Here is a 20,116-nt window from a genome sequence, read left to right on the forward strand (position 1 = left end):
TATAAAGTCAGAATTGCGAGATATAAAGTCAGAATTGCGAGCTATAAAGTCAGAATTGCGAGTTATAAAGTCAGAATTGCGAGATATAAAGTCAGAATTGCGAGCTATAAAGTCACAATTGCGAGATAAAAACTCGGAATTCGGACTTTTTTTCTTGCAGTTCTGACTTTTTTTCTCAGAATTGCGTGATATTGCAATTGCGAGTTAAATTCCAATTTTGAGGGGGGAAAAAAGACCGATATGTTCTCAGAATTGCGAGTTTATATCTCACAATTCTGACTTTTTTTCTCGCAATTACGAGTTTATATCTCGCAGTTCTGACTTTATTTCTCAGAATTGCAACTTTATGTCTCACGATTATGACTTTTTAACTCACAATTGCGAGTTTGTATCACGCAATTCAGAGAAAAAAGTCAGAATTGTGAGATGAAAAAGTCGCAATTACCTCTTTTATTTTTTATTCAGTGGCGGAAACGGGCTTCCATAAAGTACTTCAAGTTCAACTAAGAGTGAAATGTTGCCTTGGCAACTATCTGAAATAAAGAATATTATTTTTACATACTTTAAATTTTAGTAGCAAAAACTAGGTTTGTAACTAAATAATTATCTGTAAAATAAATAAATAAATAAATCCTGTCCATTTTTAATGAATGAATAAAGTCGGATTAATTTGTCTCATCACAATGTTCACACACATTTATGTGAATTAAAATGTTTTAAAAATCAACAGAAATAAATATAGGTAAATATTGCTATTAATATTTAAATGCTGTAAATATTGTGTATTTAAAATAAAAATATATATAATTCTTCCCTTCTCATTTAGTGAAAAGTTTGGAAACGAGTCTTGATTATTTTTATTTAGTATTTTACTTCTTGCATGACTTCTTTGCTGTAGATTCAAATGGTTGAAATTATGCTTCCATAAGGCTGTAATAATACCAGGATTATACAAGCTCTAGCACTCAGTCCTAATTGGAAGAAAGCAATGCATTTTTCAGTGTTTCTCAGGTCATTATTTGAGAAGCTTTGGACGTCTTGCTTTCAGCTGCTGTAATGAAAGCACCAGACAGCAAATCAGAGCCGCTGGGCTTCAGCTGAAGACTGACCTCGAAAGACCTTCCAGAAAGAGCAGATACACCTATTCTCTCGGAGTCTCCTCATAGAGAGAGATGCTCTGTTCTCTGACCAGTGATGTTGTCTGACAGGCCTCTGAGGCCTCTGGAGGACTGAGATGGACCATGGAGCACAGGAAACACCAGATCTGGTTTACTGCTTCAAACGGCATCTTCCATTAATCTGAGACGAGACCTTTCACAGCCGCCCGCTTCTTCATAATCAACGGCTGAGAGAAAGAAACATACTGTTGGGCTAATGAAGGCTTTTGAGCACAGTTAGGCCTTTGATTATTTTCCCACTGCTTAACAATTGAGGCATAATGAAACGAAAGGGCAGTTTCTGCTGTTTGGGGTCCCAGTAATTAAACACGCTGCAATTTTGAGCTTTATTTTTGATCAATAGTAAAACAAACGGGCAGGAGGTCAACGCAGTTGCCTGAAAACAGGTTAGTTAAACACGAGTGCGGGTGGATAGAAAAAGAGAGAGAAATAAGAATTTGAGTGAAATGTATAGAATTCATATAATAACTACAGCTGGTTCAATATCCACTAACTAGCAAATCAGTGATCACCTACTTTGTCAGCGGCCTGAGTGTTTTTCCCATTCATTTTCTCCAAACGGATTTTTAAAAAATCAAATCGAACAACAACAACAATTATTATTATTTGTAGGGCTGCACTAATTATATATCAATATGACTATATAATAACAATAATAATAATAATAATAATAATAAACTACAATCCCATGAAGCACAGCAAATTACCCAATTTAATAAAAATATTGTCTATATTATTATCATTATTATTAGTATTCTATAGTCATATTGATATATAATTAGTGCAGCCCTACAAATAATAATAATAATTATTATTATCATTATTATTAGTATTCTATAGTCATATTGATATATAATTAGTGCAGCCCTACAAATAATAATAATAATTATTATTATCATTATTATTATTATTACTAATACTAAATAAAAATATTTAACCAAATGTTAGATCACTGTTGAATGAAAAAAAATTAGTGTTATAATAATAATAATAACAATAATAATATATAATTATAAATAGTATATAAATTATAATATATAATAATATGTCAATTATAAATGCTTCTCATTACAAGTTTGGTGACGGCCGGTTGTATAAACTGCTTAGACTAGTCTAACAAGTTACTAAGTTACTAATTTTTTTCTTTAAGACTGGTCTTAACTTTAGTCAGTTATATAAAAGCATAGATTGGTCTAATTTGAATCTAAAAAGTAAGACTGATTACTCCTTGAATAACTGCTAGTTGGTCGGACTCGTTTTTAAGACAGTGTCTGTATTAATGCAACCGGCTCATTGTTGTGTTCTCAAATGCTTGTTATAAGTCCTGCACTGCATAAATGGTAAATGGTGTGATAGTATTCTAATCTGAACATAACCTAATTCTGTCAGTGTTGTATCTTTTGGCTTAGATTTTGACATTTTGACACCAAAAGTTCAGTTGTATTTGTCCTCGTTTTTGTTTGTTTTTTGGCACAAGGAGACGAAACATTGATTCATTTACAGCACAGACTCTTGTTAGTGGTGCAACCTCGACTGACTTTACGCAACAGGGTTTTTTTGATCGTCTTTCTCACTTTGCGAGGGAAGAATCACATGCTCATAGAGGGAGTGGATTATTCCACACCCACAGAGAATAAGAAATATATTTATAGTCTCCACAGAAACCCTGTATGACTTGAACGTTTCCACAGATTGTGTGGTCAGTTTAATGTGTTTCAGTTCAGTATTTTGTCAGTGAGCTGTATGAAATCTGCCAGATGCCTCACAAAGCATTTTTCAAGGGATGTGTTTGTTGACGTTAAGCCTGACGCGGTCATTGCATAATGCCAGAGACGACCGTAATCATGCTGCACTTCCAGTCTCATCCAAAGATGGGAATTTCAGGGAATATAAGAATGTCGCTTTCTTGTTTTGATGTAGTCTACAGTGAATTGCAGATCTGGATTGAGCAGTACATTAAAACAGTTGGAGAATAGTGTATTTTTGCATTTCTGTTGTATTCCAGTGTGTCTGTACTGACCAATCAGCATCCAGAACATTTGAATAATATAAAACTATAGTACAGAGAGCAAGAGACTGGTTTTCCATCTAAATAAAAACTACATTTTGACATTTTGAAAATGAAGAAATTAAGACAGTCATAAATATCAATATTGTAATTTTACAGTTGTATTGTAAAATAATAATAATTGTTATTATTATTATTATTTTACAGAAAAACTGTATCAAGAGTAAGAAAAACTTAATTTGACAGTGGTTTTATAATTGGTTTAATTTGATACATAATCAGATAAAAAATTAAGCATAATTGCAAAAGCAATCATAACAATAATAATAATTCACATTTTATAATTACTATTATTAATAATAATATAATAATTATAATTCATATTAGGATTTACATAATCACAATTAAAACATTTAAGACATTTTATATTTTAAAATGCAAAAATAATTAATTATAAATTATTATTGATCACTACTATTATTATTATATGATTTACATAATCACAGTTAAAACATTTAAAATGCAAAAATAATAATAATTAATATTTAATAATAATAATCCATAATTATTAATAATCATTACTATTATTATTAATATTATATAATCATCTTGAGATATATATATATATATATATATATATATATATATATATATATATAGATGTGTTTTTTTTGCCAAATTGTGCAGCCATACAAACAAGCACTGAAAACCTGGAATAAAAATTAAATAAAATAAATAAATACTAAAAAAAAAAACACTTAAATCTGATTTTTTCCCAAATCGTGCAGCCTTAGTGTATACTGCACAGTAAGTTTTCAAAGGCCACCAAACAGGCTCTCCAAAGTGCCTTCATCATAATTCAGAGTCGCTCTATTATTCTCTGAGTGAAAGGCATAATTTTGCAGTTCTCATTAGGCAACACTCAAATGTGAGCGTGTTCTGTGATCTCTAAAGACTGTGGCTTAATTGCCTCTGAAGTAAATGGCACAGTGTCATGCTTCAGCACTGATCAGATGATCATCATAACCTCTGAGGCTTTTCAGACCCGATCGGAGATCAGAGACAAACCAACAGAACGGTTTCACTGAGGAATCCCACTGCTGAAGCTACAAACGCGTTACACATACAGCACGTTGTGTCACCAAAGCGACTGTAAGCTATTAAGTTGCCAATTTACGGCGACACGAGCAACGACGAGCGCCACTGATATTTAGCGTAAGTCAAATCTATGCTGTGACATGATACAGCATAGGACTGGTACTGGTGAAATATTCCTTTGAAACCATGTTTAAGTAATGGGAGACTGTGGAAAGGATGATAAAGATAAAGCAGCAGAGGACAAGAATAGAGATGCTGTGGACAGGATGAGCAAAGACAGGCAACAACATGGAGAGATAAGAGAGAGAAATATTGAGAGGTAAAGATAGACAAACAGGAATAGACTGTGGCCTACTTGCCCTCATGCCGCCTAACTAGTCAACACTGGTACACAATAACACACCTATGTAATGAAGACACACTTCCCTCAGCCTGAAACCCACAGGGAACAACACAAACCAGATGAGATCAGACAAAAGCAACAAAAAAGCTCATAAAGGCTTTAACACCTCAGGTTAACGTGAAATCAAAATCGACAGTATTTACAGTATTGTTCAAAAGCTTGGGGTCTGAATTATTTTTTTTTATAAATTCATAGTTTTACTCAACAAAGACACATTAAATTGATCAGAAGTGACAGTAAAGACATTTATAATTATTAAATATAATTACAATATTTTTCTAATTCAAATAAATGCACATTTAAACTGTCTATTCATTAAAGAATCATGAAAAAATTTCAGTTTCCACAAAAATATTAGGCAGCACAACTGTTTTCAATACTGATAATATTTTAAATTTCTTGAGCAGCTAATCAGCATATTAGAATGATTTCTGAAGGATCATGTGACACTAAAGACTGCAGTAATGATGCTGAAAATTCAGCTTTGCATCATAGGAATAAATTATATTTTAAAACATATTCACATTGAAAACAGTTATTTTAAATAGAAAATTTTTTTTAAATAGAAAATAGTTTTTAATGAAAATAAATAGAGCCTTGATGACTTTTTCAAAAATATTCCGACCCCAAACTTTTGAACAGTACTTAATAAATGTTCCTTATTGTGAACGATTCATCATGGCACATTATTCCAAAGAAAACAAATCTCCATAATACTTTATCAAAATATAATAACTTGCGTCTCTCATATGACTTTCCTTACTTTTCAACCCCTCCCCCTCCAACCTACATGATTCATTTTAATATGTAACATTCACTTTTCAGCATCTAATAAATTCCTGATGGATAAAATCAAGTCCCGTCCTACATTCTTCTTTACTGTTTCACAAAGGAATACATATTATGAAAGTAAACAACCTTTTAATGCACTTTCATGCATATTATGCCCCTTTTTACAATATGTAATATAAGTCTCTGGTGTGTCCCCAGAATGTGTCTGTGAAGTTTCAGCTCAAAATACTCCACAGATCATTTATTATATCATTTTGAAAATGCCTATTTCGAGTGGAAGCAGAAACACATTGTTTTTCGGGCCTGTCTCTTTAAATGCAAATGAGCTGCTGCTCCCCACCCCCTTTTCCAGAATAGAGCTGCACCGTTACAGCTTGTACCTGCTAAAAACATATTTTATGGTTCTGATTATCATGTTTATCGCGCTGAAATCATGCATTTTAAACCATATTAGTTTAAACTTCTGATATAAGGTTTTCTGAGCGCACACATCCGAAGCACACGGACAGAAAGCGGCTGTCACAGCATGCGAGTACTAAACTAAGTTCTCATTCACACACAAGTTTACGTTAAAAACACACGAGTTACAAAAAACAGTCGGTTATGTCTGTGAAGGTATACAGCTGGGAAATAAATCGCATGTTTATTTTAGATCTGTGTGGCAGCAGCAATATACAGTAAATAAATCAATAGATCCACTGCTCTGTTGTCTCCTCTGAGGCTGGGACTCTAAACAGTGTTCTGTGCTCGTCTGTGCAGCCAAAGACAGAACAGTTAGCATGTTTTGCTCAAACTTTCGCCATGACATTAGAACTGCTACACCGTTGTCGCTTGCAAAGTCAAAATGACTGTGCCGTGGGTGGAAACTTACAGATTAAAGGGCGGTAATATTATAATGAGTTCCCTTTGTGACGTCACTAGAGGAGCGAAATCAGACGCACTCGTTTTCTCAGACGCTTGCAGAAAAAGGCTTCCCAACACAAAGTTGCTGGGTTAATCTTTTTCACGTTTCCTTGGTTGGTAGATGCACCGGGGACCTGATTATAGCACTTAAAACCTGGAAAAGTCCGATTTTCATGGTATGTCACCTTTAAAAAATGTCCCTACTACTTGACAGATATCACTGAAATCGGAGTCCTGATAACAATAACAAATCAGGCCCTGACAAAAACAAGCAGATTCTCACATGCTTTCGCAGAAGCGCGCCAGTGTGCTTGGTTTCTCCTGGTTGCGTCGTTGTCTGAACCAGCGCTGGATGGTCCTCACGTCCCAGTCCAGCTGCTTGGACAGACCCTCTAACCTCTTCTCATCGGGGTGCTGAAAGACACAGCAGACAGAAGCGTGTCACTGCAGAGATCCGCCACTGTTAGAGCACAAACAAACCTCCTCAATGTGGATTTAACTGCTTGAAAAAAATCACTCTATACACATTTAAAACCATTGTCTTTAAAAAGCCATCTGCACATACGAGCCAGCGAGACTCGCGCATAATCACACTGTGCAATGTACTGCTGCGCAGGCATGCTGTAATGTCTTGAGTAGTGGGGTTTCCATTGTGAATGAACAAATCTTTCAAGTCATTTCAAAGCATTCTCAGTCACTTCCTTGCACTAATTCGTAATTCCCTCCTTTCTAGGCACGTTTCATTGATTTTTCGAGCTCACTGAACCCCTTTGAACTTGTCAGAATGACTCAGAATGGCACTGAAGAAAATGCAAACAGAACGAACGAAGCGTTTCATTGACGAATGAGGATCTGCTGACCATCAATGACTGAACAAAAGGGGGGCCATATGTTCATTCAGTTCACATGCAATTTTATTCAGTAAAACAAGGAGCGTTAGGAAAACGAAAGCAGAGTTTGGCACATAATCAGGTTTAACAGGTGTGCAAAATGCATTATGCACAATTTATGAATCTGTATAAATGGCTGATGATTATACACAATTAGAATGACGTCAATTGCGAGCATAATAGTTCAATTATTATCCAAGACTGGCACAAAAATGGCACAAAAGCTTTCACTGGGTCGAATTCTTTTCAAAAGGTGCACTTTTGTACCTTATTTATCCTTAAAAGGTACCTTAAAGGTATATAATTGTTACTAAAAATGACAAATTAGAAATTAAATGGTACATATTTGTACCTTTTGAAAAGGTTCTGCCCGAGTGACAGCTTTTGTTCCTTTTTTTTCTGAGAGTGCAGCACTATTAAAGGACATTACTGAAAATCGTCATTTATTTATTTGGCTATAGGATTTTGTTTATAGCTTCATAAAATAAAGGGGGGGGGAGGGTCTTCTCTGTTGAATTAATAATAATGCAGAATAATTGGCTCAACAGAACAATGTTGTTGACTGAATCTGCTGAGTGAATGACTCATTAACTTACAGAAAGAGTCATTTTGTAAAAGAATCAAAAGATTGAGTCAGTGGGTTGAATCAAAATCCCCACTACTAGTCATGTCTAAGGCACAGTATATATGTTTGAGATTTTATACTTAATTATCAGTGGTAGAGCATTGCATTAGCAGCACAAAAAGTTGTGGGTTCGATTCCCAGGGAACACATACTGGTAAAAATCTATAGCCTAAATGCATACATTTTAATTTAATTAATTTTTAAATATTTGACATACCTCATATAGTTTTTACACATATTTTACAATAAGGTCCCATTAGTTCATTATATCTAATATTAATAATATAAAATGTAATTCTATATAATGTAATATTAATGTTAGTTATACAAACTAATAATGAGCAGTACACAAATTATTGTATTTAATCATTAAAATTAGTCAATAAAAATGCAACTATTCACTGTTAGTTCATGTAAGCTCAAGTCCATGAAATAATATTAAGAGAAACAATTTTTTATTTAATATTGTATTAGTAAATGTTGAAATTAACATTAACCAACTTTAATAAATGCTTTAGAAGTTCAAGATTTAAGATTTGTATTTGTCACATACACAGTTCTATACAGAACATACCCTGTAGCGAATTGTAAATAGTCTTTTATATAAATAAATAAGTATTTTTCATTGGTAGATAAAACTTACCTGTACAAAATCTCAGTTATCTCAGTTTATCATCATTAATAAACTATTTGATTTAGATTTTTTATTTATTTTTATTAAAGCGGGGTAATGTATGAAGAGTTTGGTTCCAAAACGCAATAAACGCCATTTGAAAAAAAAATTTGAGTTTCCGCCAAAATCAGTATTGTATCTGGTCGGTATTGAAAAGTCCATTTTTAATTTGATGCAAAATGCGATATCCGCCGAGTTATTCAGTCATGTTTTCTCCCTTTCTTTCCAAACCGCGACAAACGCCAGTCTCCCTTCTCTGCAGAATGCGATATATCCGCTCAACCAATCACAGCGCACCATTCCACGCACTGTAAACTGTAACAACCAATCACATCGCACCATTCCACTCACTCTAGACACCCCGCATCCTAGTTTTCCTTATCTACTTTGTACTTTGTGATCAACAAACAAACTTAGGGCTTCACGATAAATCGCACTTGATTGTCATGCGCATCTCGTCAGTAAAGCCTGTTCTGTGATTAATAGTAAATCTCCATCACATGCTTTCAGATGGAGCGGCATTTAATACACAGAGCCGTAGATCACTGCAATTTCGCGTTCATAATCGCAGATGAGTCACATTCGCATTATGACCGCGATATTGCGTAGCTTGTCAGTGTAAGTGTTTTTAGTAATGCCATTTATGTTTTTGTTAATACAGCGTATAGCATTAGTCAACTAAATGAATGTAACATGACAAAGATGAATGCACTTTTGGAAGTTGAATGTAAGGGAAATCTCATTTCTGAATTTCTGTGGTCTAATGTGATATTGTTGTTCATGTATGCTATTGCTGTAATTTTCTTTTATTGCTGTAATTAATTTATAGCCTTAACAAGATGACCCGCTGAATTCATTTTGGGAGTGATGACTGATTGAATGTATTTTTAGTCCAGTGCCTGTAACTATATAAGATTAGTATTGATGAAGTTCAGAGGCTGTCATATGTGGATTAACCATGTTGTGTATTAGTTTCAATATGAAAAATAACTTGTATATTGATTCAATGGATTTATTGCATTTTGAAGAAAAAAAAAAAAAAACGTGTCATGGATTTATTGCATTTTGGGGGGGAAAAATAATAACATTTTATAATAAATCTTTGAAAATCTAAATCTGGGTTTGAATTTGTAATGTTATTATAACCTAAAGATGCTATGTGAAAGTTTGAAACAGAAAATAGTGGTTTTCACCTTGCCACTTTCTTGGTAAAGAAAACACGTTTTTACTCAAATTAATCACAATGAATTTATAGCGTTTTGGAACCAAACTCTTCATATGGTCATTACTGCAAAATAAATCCCTTCAGGTTGATACAAGACCTCTACGCTTTGGCCAAAACAATCTATTTTTCTGAAGAAAAATCTAGATGAGTTTCGCCCTGAGGTCTCTCTGTCTCTGCATAGCTCCGTTTCAGGCAGGAATGGTCTTTTTATTCTTAACGTGTGCCTGGATGTCATGTATTCGAGAATCTGAACATTTGTCAAGGAAACTTAGATCTGTTGTGGCTAAAAATAGTGCTGGTGCGTCAGCGCACATGAGCTCTGATAAAGCCACACACGTCAAAGAGCCACGCTATCGCTCCGAGACTGCGATCAGCTGTACCGTCAATCCACACTGCTGTCACCATCAAGAGCACGCGCCTTCTTTCAAGACAAGGGCTCAAAAAGGTGAAACATTATTCTTCTCTTATATGGCAACCTCTGCTCTGCTTTAGTTCAGAAGTTCACGCTGTGGATTAAACTCTTGTCGGCCTCGTTCCCAAATGAACATCAGTAAGAGCACTTACATTTGATTCAAGATAAATGAACTCACATTATATACTGATTCAACTCAGTGGAGGTGATAGTAACTCAAAAAAAATCACAGTACCATAGTGAATGTGTTAGAAACAGTTCTGTTCACTTACACTAATGTGATTCGCTGTAATCGAGGCGCCTCTCGTTTCAGTGACTGTGAGAAGAGCTTCTGATTCACAGTCTCTGCAGGTTTTAATCATGTCACTGCATAATTTAACAAATCTTTAAAGATAAATGGCTGATAAAAAGCTTTTCATCATCAAGCATCATTCAGAACCAGCAAGACTATTTTTTTCCCCTTATATACTACATTGAAGTCACATAAGTCATAAGTCACAGTTCATGTTTTTGGATTATCACTGTTGTAAATAAACCTTCACTTGGGTTCTCTACATCATCATTCGTGTCTGTTTCGTGTGAGCATCGTTACACCTCGGTGAGGTACAGTATTAATGCACACACACAGCTTGTTCTTCTTAAAGTGATTCACTTACACTAATGTGATTCGCTGTAATCGAGGCGCCTCTCGTTTCAGTGACTGTGAGAAGAGCTTCTGATTCACAGTCTCTGCAGGTTTTAATCATGTCACTGCATAATTTAACAAATCTTTAAAGATAAATGGCTGATAAAAAGCTTTTCATCATCAAGCATCATTCAGAACCAGCAAGACTATTTTTTTCCCCCTTATATACTACACTGAAGTCACATAAGTCATAAGTCACAGTTCATGTTTTTGGATTATCACTGTTGTAAATAAACCTTCACTTGGGTTCTCTACATCATCATTCATGTCTGTTTCGTGTGAGCATCGTTACACCTCGGTGAGGTACAGTATTAATGCACACACACAGCTTGTTCTTCTTAAAGTGGCAGTAAAGTGAAAAAAGCCCTCACTCTCATGTTGTTATAAACCTGTATGAGTTTGTTTCTTCTGTTAAACACTAAAGACAACAAAGACATCTGGAACATCACAAGGATTAGAGAATTTTTGGTGAACTGTCCCTTTAAATGCAACTTAAACAGGCAGGATAAAAAATGGATAAGTATCAAAATATCAGATCATTACGCCTCGTAAATGCAGCCTAGAAGACCTGTCTCTGTCTATTATGCCATTAGTATAAATGAAACAACAATATTGACAAGATAAAACACTCGCTTCTCTCGGATGGATAACTTTGGTAGCTCAATAAGACATTTTAATCTAAAACATAGAAGGAACATTTTCAGCTCATTTAAATTACAGACCAGTACTAACACATTATATTTAAAGACCCCTGCAGTGAAAATCACATTTTTAGCATTTATTACATGTCTATCTGGTGTTTTTAATATTTATCAATCAAAATCTTTACTACTTTTAACACTTAACATTACTATTTTCCACCCGATGGCACTATTTTCTAAGGTCTGACCTATGGAACGAATTATTATTATTATTATTATTATTTTCCTGTTTCTGCTGAAAAAAGGTCAAAAGAAATTATGTAATTGTAATTGTGTGGGTGTGTTGGTATGGACATCAGATTTGTTTCCTGATCCTGGTAGAGTAGACTACAATGCCGGCTGTTTTGACTCACAGACTGTAAGTACGTTTTTTATATTTAAAGAGTTTTTATATTTTATATATTTAAAATGAGTTTTTTGGGAAGTGTAGAGTAGGGCTTGTTTGTCATTTCTCCGATCACAAATGCAGACATGGTTTTATGTTTACGTGGCGCGTTGCAATGCAATGCGTAAAAAGACAGTATAAGTCATTATAATCCATAATTATGTCCCCACTGGATGCAACGAATGCCTCGTTTATAATGGGTTTTAATGTTTTTTAATCATTGCTCCGGCTGGACAGAGCATCATCACAACATGGTGAGGGGCGTAACATTTCCGTCACACGCTTGAGGTATTCAGCCAATCACAACGCACTGGATAGCTGGCCAATCACAGCACACCTCGCTTTTCAGACCGATGAGCTTTGTAAAAATCGACACGTTTCAGAAAGGCGGGGCATAGAGGAGAAACAATAATGTACAGTATGTGGAAAATAATGTGTTTTTTAACCTTAAACCGCATAAACACATTTCATTACACCAAATACACAAAATAATGTTCTTTTTTAGCAACATCATATGACCCCTTTAAATATTTTTCATAGGTTAGTACTCAGAGTCTGCACTCAGTTTGTGATATTCCTGTTATACAGTATTTTAGAGTAAACAGTAGGAATGCAACAATACCGTTAGCCCAAGGTTCAATAAATACCTCTGTTTTTTTAACCACAGTTTTCAGTTTGGTTCTGATGGTTTGACACAGAGTTCTTTTTAGCGATTTTAAATAAAAAAATTAAAAGAAAAAAAATAAACCCCGGTATACTTTAATTAAAACTCCGGTACATTCTTGTACACTGTAGAAAAACATGGATTATCACATGTCTACCTTAAATTTCTTTTGAGAGAAGTATTATTTTTATAGATTGGCCATTATTTAGTGCTATGAACACATGTAATGTCTGTTTCATTCATACTGAATACTAGAGGGCTCCCCTGCGCAGAAAGTCCACATATGCATCACCGAAGAAATAGTGCTCACCACGTTCCAGGAAATCCCTAATATGGACAAAAGCAGCTATCGCTGTAACTGAATGAAAGACAGAAGCGCTTTTAATGATGACATTCAAAGAGAACATTAAGACAATAAACACTCAACAGTGACAATGTTTATCTGTGTTCTTAAAACCACCTCGGGTGTTTTCATAAGTATATTTATAGTCCATTGCTAATCGACAAAGCTTTTATTACAGTATGAGTATAGAATATATTTCTGCGTCATCCTGTGATAAGAAGCCACATCAGATCAGGACTGAAGTTATTTCTAACATTTGTCTGATGTTGTGGAGTATGTTATAATGTTCTGTTATGTTGGACAACAGGTTTAGAAACGCTCCGCATTACAAGTCATGCTCGGCTTATGTTGCTTTTTCAGATGCACCATGCACGTGTTTCCTCATCTCAGCGCGCGACTCACGGACACACAAACCGCCAGTTTGGAGAGAAATAAAACCCGCGGAAAACATTTAAATGCAAAACTGGAAAAAAACACTCCGATTGGTTGAACTCCTCATCTTTTTCTGTTGCTTGTTTACTGCGCGTGCACAGGTCACCAGGTTTTTGCGTAGTTTAGTGACAAATCGTACCAGCGTACTTTAAGGTCAAAATGCGTACCGGTTGGCAGGTCTGCTGTAGTAATCTCCAAAAAAATAAAAAATGTAATCTGCTTAGCATTTAGCATAAGTAAAATTATTATTTTTTCTTCATAAACAGCAGTGGCATTATATAAACAAACTAGCATTTAAAGGGTTAGTTATGAACATAAGTGATGTTGGTAAAAAAAAACTAAACTTTTTATGACCATTTTTGAGTCTAAGGACAATATAACTCTTATATTGATGCAGAAGAATTAATAATAATAATAATAATAATGCAGTAAAAATATTAATAATTTAACTGAGACAAACTTGAACGTGTTGTCTTGATTAAATGTGTTAATATTTATATTAATATAATAGTTGCTGCTGTCCTATTGAAACTGGCTTACTGAATTTTTTTGTGATAACCCTATTTGATCAAACTGCTGTTCCTGCCATTTTATAAAAGCAGTAAACCACTCAAAACTGTGTTGCAGTGATTTTCTTAGCCTCCTGAAGCAATAAATCCTCTTTAACTGTGGTAAGAAACATGGTCTGTACCTTGGTGATGGCAGTGAAGACCTTCTCCAGAATGGCGTTGGGCTGAGCTTTCTGCGGCCCGCTGGCCTGGATTTTCAGACCTAGTGCACATGGCCTTGCGATAAACCTAAAACAACCAATAACAAAGAACGCTTTATTAGATTTATACCTTGTAATACCAATGCCTGCTAACTTAATTCCGAAGGTCTGACAGGCTGCATTAAAAATCAATATTCAAAGGGAACCTCTGAGGTAAACCGGCTAAAGAAGTCCTCCTGTTTGCAATCACTGCGGCCGAGCAAAATCTTCAGAGACGGGCCGTTAACACCGCACAGGCCAGCTGTAAGCATTTTGTCTTTCTGCAGCTGACTGGCTGCTTTTGCGAAGGTCTGATAAACATGAGTGTATTAGGATTAATCCACTGATCACAGCGACTGCATTACAGTAGGTATTGTTATGCTAATGTGATTCTATCTAGCTGATCTGATAATGAGAATGCTAAAAAGGAACGACAACCAGCAGAAACATTTCATGGGTCACTGCTACTGTGCAGTACATTTTCATATCCTCATCTTAATCTACATATTAAACTCACTATTTACGAAAGCCATATTTAGTTTTCTTTTATCACGACGATATCAATGTGAACAAATCATATTCCTTTGAGCGGATTCTATTTTTGTCCAGCTTCTGAAGTGATACCTGACAATTTCATAAATATTTCAAATAAAACATAGCAATAGTGCTTATTCGAGAATCAGTTCTTAGATTTTTCTCTTTATAACCTGCTCACACAACACTTTTCTAATGTTCTCAATAACTACAAAAATGATATGAAGTATTTCTATTTAAAAAATATGCTGTTTTTTTTATGATAAGACATGTTTCAGCATATTAGCAGCAAATCAGCATATTAGAATGATTTCTGAAGGATCATGTGACACTGAAGACTGGAGTAATGATGCTGAAAATCACAGGAATAAATTACATTTTAAAATATATTACAATAGAAAACAGTTATTTTAAGATGAAATAATATTTCACAATATTAAAGGCAGCCTTGGTTCAAGCATAACAGACATTGGGTTAATGCATTTTCATGACATTAATGCATGATAGGAAACATTAAACTCAAATTCTTTTTATTATTCACATAGTCATTGATTAATGTTTTACTGTTTTGTGACAACTTACCCCATACAGTAGTGTGACAACATGCCCCGGTGTTGGGAATCAGTGAACATTCTCAAACTTTAGATTTGCTATAAAAGCATTCCGTTAAAAAAACAAAAAAAACAAATAGATGGCACACTTAAGAATGACTCTACACAACAAAAAGAGGCACTGACCTACTTTGCATCACTATCATTAATCCAGAAGACTGGCCATACTGGGTTCTTGTCATTGTCCTAATTCATGCAAGCATTCAGTGACAATGTGAAGGAACACAAACCTGTCCCATCATCATCATCATCAGCTGAGGATGAACCCTGAGCGAAACATCTTCAGCAGTGATGATGATGGTGATGATGATGAAGATGTGACACTGGACGTACCTCTCAAAGACCAGCCGGATCATAAACATGCAGCATGCTAAAGGACACGCCAGATACAGATCCTCGGCTTGCGGAAAGGTTGCCTCGTCTGTGTTTTTCAAGTCAGCCCAGGTTACGTTGTGCGGGAGCCAGAACCTCTCGTTCCAGAACCACGCCAGGATCCCTGCCATTTCCAGCGGATCTCAGGTCTGGACGCCCGCGCTGATGTGCAGTCAGTGGCCGACGCGGCTTGCGACGCTCTGTCTGATCTGTGCAGGTCCAGTGTGATGATGATGATGATGATGATGGTGGTGGTGGTGGTGATGGAATCGGGGTTTGCAGCACCGCCCGCTCGGGTTGCGAGTCTCCTCTCTCTCAGTGCAGGGAAGTAGAAAGTGCCCGACGCGCTCCGCCTCCGCGACGCTGATTGGTCCGTGCGCCTGTCAATCATAAGAGCGTCGCTTGACGGAACAGTTCAGGCAGAAATTAATATTCTTCTGTCATTATTTTCATCAAAATACACGAAAAAAAGTATTTTTTTAAATTTAAAATTAAAAAAAAAAAAGAAGTTCATACAGACCACATCAATCAATGGGCCTATGAAACCCAAGAGCTCCTGAAGCAATGTTATTTTAGTATAATTAATATAGGGGAGAGCGGGTGAGTTGAGCAGTTTTTACTAACGGTGTGTTTAAAGTGAGCACATGACAGTAATGGGTCCAACTTAAATATAAATGATACATTTCAGGATGTGGTGCATCATTGGGAATAATCACTTTGGATCTAAAATAAACTGCTTTCAAAATATGGCTTTCCAAAAAAAAAAAAAGAAGAAAAAAAAAGTGGTCTCTTGGCTCAACTTGCCCCCAGTGTGGTGTAAATTGAGCCACAAGGAGTGAAACTGTGCCGTTGATTATGCTGAAGTAAAACATTTTCACATTTCAACCTTTGGATCTGACATTTCACAGGTGAACATTTTCACCTCGTGCTATATCAAAGGAAGAGAAATTCAATCAAAATAACTTCTTAAAATCGATGTGTGCGCCTTGTGATGGACTGGCCATCCATCCAGGGTTTTCCTCGCCTGTGGCTCAAGATGCTGGGTTAGGCTCCAGCTCCCCACGACCCTAATAAGGACAAAGAGGTTTGGATAATAGAATGGATGACTTCTGAAAAGTTTTATTTAAAGATACAGTTCACAACTTTGAAGGCATTTTTATTTGTAATAAAAAATTTCAGAGCAAAATAAAGTTACAATTGAAGAATAAAAAAAAATGCAATTGACCTCACAAAACTGGGCTAATAGAACTTAACATCCCACTTATAGATGTTGTGGGGAAATACAATTTCCCTATTTACAGGGCCTATTTAAAAACAGGGTCTATTTAACATTTTACAATTTTCAGAACAAGACCAAGTTCAAAACCAAGAACAAAATCAAAAATGTTTAAAATGAATGAAGTATAATGTAAAATTACAGTCAAATGTACAGTACAATTTAAAATGTACAATTTACAGTAAAACTTTATAATCATATGAAGGGGTGAGCCACTGGCTCAACTAACTTACCCCAAGACTGTCGTCTCAAATGAGCCCACTCCGACCTTTTTAACAAACGTGCATCATCCAGCAGTTTAGAGCTGACATCATGCTAACAGTATGATAACTTCCCAAAGCACAATCACATGCCTGATATTTTTCAGATTTGTCTGTAATTGTTCAAACACAAGAAGCATGGGTCCTTGAACATTAAAAAAATCAATTTGAACAGCAAAAAAACTGTTTTGTTTAAACTTAAATGTAGTTACCAATTATTCCATGGGCTTCTCTCCATCACAGAGTTAGTAAAATGGTTAGCTCTTCATATATTTGTGGGTCACATCACCAATTTAGTTTCAGGTTGTCTAGAAACAAGGGGTGGCTGAACTTCCCCACAGGCTCTAATCACCCCGATCTCCTCTACTATGGTAGTAGCCTACAAAAGTATATAATAAGTATATCGTTTTCATTTGTTAGTCATTTTGATATGTGCTTTTTCTGTACTATTTAAGATTTATTTATTTATTATTATGATTTTTTATTATTTGTTCTGTTTTGGTTTTAATTCCATTTAGTAATTTTAATGCTTCGACTTAAACTAATTTCAGTTGCCAAAGCTACATTTGTAATTTTCGTTTATTTATTTTTTTCCCTTAATATTATATTTTCTTTTATATCAGCTTTATTTCAATTAACAGAAATGTTTAATCATTTTAGTTAGCAGTATAGTTTTAGTTTTTGTATTGTTTCTTTGAAATGCTTTATGACAGTGTTCTAACAAGAAACCAACCATTTTCATCTGTAATTTTAATAGTGTTTTATTATTATTTATTTTGATAATAATATTTGTTTTTATTTTGTAATCTTTTTTTATATGTAACTAAGCACTTTTTGTTGTATTCGTTTACTCCTCGCAATAAATAAAAGTCACTCCTCAAAAATAAAGCACAGAACGAACTACACAGGGCCACCTGGCACGGGCGCTTTAGCTGTCAAATCTGATGAAATTGCGCCACCTGCTGGACGACAGATGGCTACTGCAGTGCTGCTGGTCTTTTTGTTTTTGGTGAATTCAAACAGAGATTATATCGTAAACTATACATTAATTCTTGCGAAATGCTTTATACATGAAGCCAAATTAATCAAGACCCGACTTTAAAAAAAAAAAAATTAAGCGAAGTGGGGTTAAATATTAGTTCAGGAAGATGGTTATGAATGGTTATTTGTTGTGTAGGCTATTGACACATTGTGGGGGGGGGGGATTACTGATCTGTATAATGCTCTCCATTATAGATCAGTGGGAAAAAATGCTATTAAAGTGTTTCTCAGGGGTAGGCCTATAACTCATGAGAGAGAGAGAGAGAGAGAGAGAGAGAAATCATCAGTCATGAAAGACTATCATATACTCTTTCATAATAGTATATGATATCTCAGCCTTTACATTTTACATACAATTTATTCTTTTTTTTTTTGTGGTTTATATTTATGCATGTGTATTTTATTCACATCTCACTTTTATTATCTGTGTGTTGTTGTTGTCTCCGTGTACTGGAAGCTTGTGACACTATAACAAATTCCTTGTATGTGCAAACATACTTGGCAATAAAGCTCTTTCTGATTCTGATTCTGATTCTGATTTTGAAAATAAATAAATAAATACAACCCGATGAAATAGGGAAACTTTTTATTGGCGCAAACATACTAAGGTTACGACTTGATCATGAATATTAATTACCTAACGTGACTGAACCATCGACTGTAAAAAAGGTTTACCAATCAACGTAATACGCTTTCGCTGAATAAACAAGAATAATTCATATCTATAACCTACGCTTTTGCAATATTATCACGCCTAAAATTAATATTCATGAGAATCGTTTGCGGATATTCTAATGCATATCATACATAAACAGACATAAAATTAAATAATTATTAATGTGGGAAAAACGCAAAATCATGAGACAATCATGTAGGTTGTCCGTCCAGAGGCTAATTTTCCCATCAGGCCGAGCTGTAACACACACACACACACACACACACACACACACACACTTTAAATATTTATCTATGAACACATGACTATTTTTTGTGCGTACAAAAAATAAATAAATAAATAAACCATGGAAATGGAAAAAGTTATTCAAAGCATTAAAATATTTACAAATATTTACAAAATGTGCAACAATGTTACAATGTTTTTTTTTAGGCATTGTTGAACTTCTGTGAGAGACAGAAGTTCATCAATGGGCCTATGAAACCCAAGAGCTCCTGAAGCAATGTTATTTTAGTATAATTAATATAGGGGAGAGCGGGTGAGTTGAGCAGTTTTTACTAACGGTGTGTTTAAAGTGAGCACATGACAGTAATGGGTCCAACTTAAATATAAATGATACATTTCAGGATGTGGTGCATCATTGGGAATAATCACTTTGGATCTAAAATAAACTGCTTTCAAAATATGGCTTTCCAAAAAAAAAAAAAGAAGAAAAAAAAAGTGGTCTCTTGGCTCAACTTGCCCCCAGTGTGGTGTAAATTGAGCCACAAGGAGTGAAACTGTGCCGTTGATTATGCTGAAGTAAAACATTTTCACATTTCAACCTTTGGATCTGACATTTCACAGGTGAACATTTTCACCTCGTGCTATATCAAAGGAAGAGAAATTCAATCAAAATAACTTCTTAAAATCGATGTGTGCGCCTTGTGATGGACTGGCCATCCATCCAGGGTTTTCCTCGCCTGTGGCTCAAGATGCTGGGTTAGGCTCCAGCTCCCCACGACCCTAATAAGGACAAAGAGGTTTGGATAATAGAATGGATGACTTCTGAAAAGTTTTATTTAAAGATACAGTTCACAACTTTGAAGGCATTTTTATTTGTAATAAAAAATTTCAGAGCAAAATAAAGTTACAATTGAAGAATAAAAAAAAATGCAATTGACCTCACAAAACTGGGCTAA

General features: G+C 35.0%; 1 protein-coding gene across 2 annotated transcripts in view; it reads right to left on the bottom strand.

The window, feature by feature from the left end:
- Window positions 1-15,987, bottom strand: part of LOC107564136 (ceramide synthase 6-like) — a 43,797-nt gene extending 27,810 nt beyond the window's left edge. For both annotated transcript variants that reach the window (XM_016249147.1, XM_016249145.1), the window contains exons 1-3: window positions 15,644-15,987; window positions 14,109-14,214; window positions 6,666-6,796 (exon numbers count right to left, since the gene is read on the bottom strand). In XM_016249147.1, coding sequence (XP_016104633.1) covers window positions 6,666-6,796; window positions 14,109-14,214; window positions 15,644-15,813 — 407 coding nt within the window. In that variant the 5' untranslated portion in view covers window positions 15,814-15,987. The remainder of the gene's footprint in view (window positions 1-6,665; window positions 6,797-14,108; window positions 14,215-15,643) is intronic.
- Between the last annotated feature and the right edge of the window lie 4,129 nt (window positions 15,988-20,116).

This window comes from Sinocyclocheilus grahami, unplaced genomic scaffold, assembly GCF_001515645.1.
Source record: "Sinocyclocheilus grahami isolate Dianchi unplaced genomic scaffold, SAMN03320097.WGS_v1.1 scaffold913.1, whole genome shotgun sequence".
Classification (NCBI taxonomy): domain Eukaryota; kingdom Metazoa; phylum Chordata; class Actinopteri; order Cypriniformes; family Cyprinidae; genus Sinocyclocheilus; species Sinocyclocheilus grahami.